The 5470-nt window shown below is 36.7% G+C and overlaps 1 protein-coding gene across 4 annotated transcripts; it reads right to left on the minus strand.

Annotated features, from left to right (window-relative positions):
* Positions 1–747: 747 nt before the first annotated feature.
* Positions 748–5470, minus strand: LOC107421498 (pentatricopeptide repeat-containing protein At3g58590). Of its 4 annotated transcripts, none has more exons than XM_048476570.2 (3): positions 4279–5470; positions 2949–4104; positions 748–2745 (listed from the first exon to the last, which is right to left on the minus strand). In XM_048476570.2, the coding sequence occupies exons 1-2, from the start codon at positions 5226–5228 to the stop codon at positions 3021–3023; spliced, it is 2034 nt and encodes a 677-aa protein (XP_048332527.2). In that variant the 5' UTR covers positions 5229–5470; the 3' UTR covers positions 748–2745; positions 2949–3020. The 4 variants fall into 4 exon arrangements, with proteins under 4 accessions (XP_048332527.2, XP_024930257.3, XP_015886235.3 ...); XM_025074489.3 differs by having other exon boundaries at positions 748–2069; positions 2484–2745; positions 2949–5470; XM_016030749.4 differs by having other exon boundaries at positions 748–2072; positions 2484–2745; positions 2949–5470.

Raw genomic sequence — 5470 nt, forward strand, 5'->3', positions numbered from 1 at the left:
CAAAATTCCTTTCTATATTTAAATATAGCAGTCGACAGAACTATTCAAAATCTTCTACGGACACAATCTGATTTATCCATTGTAATTTGAGGTGTAATATATATATATATATATATTTGTGATCCGTGGAACACTTTATAAACTACAAACAAGCCTGATTTCAGAGTGGTAATTTCAACTTAATGGTATACAAAGGAACAACTAAAAATGATTTTTATGTGATATTCTTGGTTGATCTCCGTTCATTTATAAGGAGAAATCTGTCCCCCCAAAAAAAGAAAAAAAAAAAAAATCTCAAGGCGAGGAAACGCTGGGAGGTTTGTCTGTTCTTCTTTTACTGTGCTCTTGGTCCTGCTTGAAAGTTAAGGGTGAACTATGCCAAGACAATGCTGCTAAGGCTTATCAAATCTAGAAGCAGAATAGTGTGTCAACAACATTTCCTTTTGAGTTGTATATTGCTTTGTTTCTAAAGCTTGGTATCCTAGTACCCCCCACCAAAGACCATCTTGCACATCACAATTTCTTGCATCAGAAACTAAAAATCTGAACAAAAACAATTGTTTCTTACCTTTGGTGTATGCACATTTGTGCCAGCACTTATCATCCTGCTGTATTTGCTGTTTGCAAACTGTGAATTTCGTATTTCCATAAGGAGTCTACCTTCAATCAAAAGATATCTCAATAAAACTACTAAAATAGCATAGGCAATAACATCATTTAAGAAACAACTAAATTAATCAACATATAAGGAATCTGTAACACATTCTAGTATAGATTGACAGGCATCTTATCATATATAATATACTTATCCAGTCATTCACACTATGCTGCATATATATTTTGTAGCGGTTTTATTTACAAACGATAGTGCGTGCATAAAATGTTTCATGTGACGTCAGCTCAATAGAAAATCGATGCATGAGTTGTAACCTACATATACAAACATGTATAGTCCTAATTAACGCATAAATCCTCCTTCATATAAAGAGGAAACTAACTTAGCGTGCCCTTGTAAAGAACAATAAGAATAAGTTGCCTGGATCAATTGCTTCTCTGGAACCAAGCTTAAGAAGACCATAGTGAAGGCAAAAATTTTATCGAAAAATATTGCTTGAAAATCCCGATTAAGAAAATGATAGAGTAACAAAAAATCTGATTGAACCATATTATACAAAGAGGCCCCAAAGCTACAAAAATCATTCTATTTCCGATTCTGGTCTTCAATACCATGAAATCATGATATGATACATATGTCACTGATATATATATATATATATATACATCATCATCTTGCTCGTTGCTGTCTGAGCTTTTATTGCAATAAAGACTGCTGGAGAGAAGGCCCTTAAAGAATTTAACTAACTGTTTCTCATCCTCAATCACTTTGCTGCCACAGCCTCAGAATCAGACAGTATTTTTCATCTCCTTAAAATATGGCCAACTTTTCAGGCTTTTCTCTTTACTCTTGCTTTCCAGTTGAGAAGAAAAAGAATTGGTTTTACTATCCGAAAAGAAACAAAAACATACAAAAGATACATAGACAAAGTAAGGCATGGACACAAAGGCCAAACAGAGGATTGCTTTGATCTCAACACAGGCAAGACTAGGACAATGAACTTAAATCAAAAGGAGGGCAAGAAACCTCATATTGCGGAACCAGAGATGCCCAAAGAGATTGCATTGTCTTGGGCTCCGATTTAACCCTTCAGCCAACAATTTGTAGATATCTCCTCCCACAGAGACATTCTCTGCTTCACAACTTGAAATCTGCTATGCAGTTCCCGCACATCTTAAATCGTTTTAAACCTCTTCAGGTTTCCATTTATTTTGCTTGACTGAGTTGGAAGACTTCGGTTGAGGTTTTGGAATTTCACTGCTTTCTTTACCATCTTTGTCAACCATTGGAATATTTGCCTGTTGTGGTACATGGCCATTTTTATCTTTTACTACTTTGTCAACAGCTTATGATGACTGAACGAATGATTTCCAGAAATCATTTGACTCCTCTGAATCAGATGATAGTTTGTCTAGACTGGAACAAGAAGTTGTATTATCCTCCACAGATTCCACTGCTTGAAATTCAATACCATGACCCAAAAAATGAACTATGATGAGATTAAGAAAAAAGTATATTTATGTAAAGAAAACATAGCGAACATTAATGCTAAATACCACATGCTTAAGAGAACAAAAATATTTAAACTGATATATGTGCCAAGATTAATTATTAGGTGAACTTGTCAAACTAGTTTTCCAACAACCGCATCTTGAATTCAACACATAATTGCATATGTGTGAATTTGTGTGTAACTGGCCACATTCCTCAGCCAAGAGACTAAGGGCATTACATTACCTATGGATTGTCGGCAAAAAAGCACAAAAAATATGGCAACATCCAGAGGGAGGGAAATGCATGATCTCAGCATGATCTAAGGTACAAACTCATGTACACAGATAAATATAAAAGAGGAGACCTCCCAAACCTTGCGAATTGCTCTTCAAATGTTTATTGCCTTCGCCTTCATCTGCTTGCATTCTATTTGACCTACTCTTATTTGGACGTCCATCTATCACTTTTCTCAGTGCCGATGCCTCATTACCAACATGGGACTTGCCAGATAGTCTCACACTTAGCTCATCAGAGAGAACTGCTGCAGGTTCTCCACAGCACTGGCAAACACTTCAGGCTATGTATAATATAGTTTAAATCACTGTTTTTAAACTCAGAAGGTGAAGAAAGCATTCCTGTTTCAAAAAAATGAAGCAAATAGGTAATTGACATTCACTTTGAGGACTAATACCAAGTACAATGAAAATTGAAGGACATCAAAGTTTGTACCTAAAACCATAGTAATATGCATATATGAGTTTATCCCATTTCATTATATAAATGACCGGAAGGAAATCTCAGTTAGATTAAATGAAATTAAAATAAGACTATGAATCACCTGCTGAGGTTGGTATAGCAGTAATTTCTGCTCAAGTAACTATATCCATTCAGCTGAATCAAATTTATAATGTCATCTCACTTGATCCATTGCAGTTGCATGTCTCTTGCTACCTTCAAGGAAACTACGCCATATAATGGCATTTGGTTGGAAAGGCATGTTGGCAATAATTTTCTCTGCTTCCCGAGTACGTCCATATTTAGCTAGTAAGTCCACCACACAATGATAATGATCCATTTCTGGTTCAACTCCATAACTCTCTTTCATCCGCCCAAATAATTCCATTCCTTCTTTCACTAACCCACCATGCCTGCATGCTGTAAGCACTGCATTAAGAGCCACACCATCAGGCTTAAACCCCATTAACTTCATTTCATTAAATCGTTCTAAGGCTTCATGAGCATAACCATTATGACCAAGAGCAGAGATTAGAGCAGTCCATGTGATAAGGTTTCTGTCTTTCATCTTCTCAAATATTCTCCTTGAACTTGCTACGCTTCCACATTTCCCATACATATCAATTAACACATTGCATAAAAATGTGTCACAATGATTGAAGTCATTTTTTATAACATGACCATGAACAGAACTTCCTAAAGAAAGGTTGCAAAGAGCAGCACACACACTTAGAAGACTGACAAATGTATATTTGTTCGGACAGATTTCAAATACATGCATATCTTTATAAAGCTCAAAAACCTCTTTGTAATAATTGTTTCGAGCGCAAGCGGCAATCACAATGTTCCAAGATACACTGTCAGGTTCTTCAAGTTGAGAAAGCAACTTCAGAGTTTCATTGTACTGTCCAGCTCTATTATAAATTCCCGCCATAACATTACAGGAGACAACAGAAAGAGGATGGTCAGAAGTGGTAACAAAGACCAGGGCATCAGATATGAGACCATTTTTAGCATAGGAAGTTATAAGAGAGCTCAATACAAAATCATTATTCTCAAAGCCCATTCTTATTACCAAACAATGGAGCTGTCGCAGCTCTAATGCAAGTGATGACTTGAGAACAGCCGAAAATGAATACTCATTAGGTCGATAACCCAACTGAAGCATTTCTTGTAGTAATTTTACAGCTGCTGACATACAATGATTTGAGCAGCCAAGAATCAAGGCATTCCAAGAAATCACATTTCTTGCACTAATCCTGTAAAAACAGCGATGGGCATATTCTAATTTACTACGTTTAGCATAAAAATTAACCAGTGCACTACCCACATAAACATCAGACTCAAAAGAGTTCTTGATTATTTTAGTATGGATTGACTCACCGATAAGTCGGATCATCAAGCCAGTGCAACATGTAAGAAGGTTAACATACGTTATAGTGGTAGGCAGCACTCCCAAAGCGAACATTTTGGAAGAAAGTTCTAGAGCTCTACCAGGTCTCTCACTTCTCGCCGCTGAACCAATGATAGTGTTCCATGATACAACATCACGAACAGCAACTTCCTCAAACATTTTCTCTGCCCAGTGTATGCCAGCACATTTTACATACATACTGATAAGGGAATTCATTACCGTTACTTCGTGCATAAATCCTATTTTCATCACTAAACCATGTATTTGCTCCCCAAATTCCAAGTCCTGTTTGCATGAAAATCCACACAAGACAGCCACAAAAGACAATTCAGACAGAGAAGCCCTTGTCTTCATGAGCTCACGAAACATAAAGATAGTATCTTCAACAAATCCATGGCGACCAAACAAAGATATCATCAAATTCCATGTGACCAAGCTCTTATAAGGCATATCTTCAAATGTCCAAACCGCTTCCTCAAGCCATGGTTGTCTCCCATATAAACCCAATAAAGCAGTCCCCACAAAAGCATCAACAACAAACAGTCCATTCTTTATCGCCAAGGCCTGCAACTGAACACCATGACAAAGATCCAATGACTCACAGGACAACAACCCAACCAAAGTGAATTGGGTTGGCTCAAACCCGCAACCCCTCATGTCTAAAAACAGTTTCCAAGCTTCTTCTACAAACCCACATCTACTATATGCACCAATAACCGTATTATAGGATACTACATTTCTCTGGGGCATTGTATTAAACACTTTCTGTACAACATATAACTCGCCAAGTGAAACGTACTGTGACATAATATTGTTGTAAACAAAAATAGTTTGGTTTGCAACTGATCCAAGTGTAACGGTGAGTGCATGGAAAGGTTTTGTTGCTTTGAGAGATCGAACCCTTGAGCATGCATGAAGTAGTTGAAGAAGGCGTTCTTGGTGTTTGTATAAATTTCCATGGAGACTCATGCAGTAAAATCAGTGTGGATGGTTGAAAGGAACTCTAGAGATTGCTAATTGGGTTTCAATTGGCACTAAGAAGTTGGGTTACATTAAGATCATATAAACAATAAACGAATTCTAATTTTCCCTTTTGATTGAAAGTTTGAATCATTCGAGAAGTAAGTGCCAAAAAAGTGTCGAAGGTCCATTTTTTATTTATTTAATAACACACCACAATAAAATTGAAAATTACATCGTATGGCAACCGT

Source organism: Ziziphus jujuba, chromosome 5 (assembly GCF_031755915.1).
Source record: "Ziziphus jujuba cultivar Dongzao chromosome 5, ASM3175591v1".
Taxonomy (NCBI): domain Eukaryota; kingdom Viridiplantae; phylum Streptophyta; class Magnoliopsida; order Rosales; family Rhamnaceae; genus Ziziphus; species Ziziphus jujuba.

What these genes read in the sequence shown, in the direction of transcription:
- LOC107421498 (XM_025074489.3), bottom strand. Translation starts at nt 5,228, where the DNA reads ATGAGTCTCCATGGAAATTTATACAAACACCAAGAACGCCTTCTTCAA.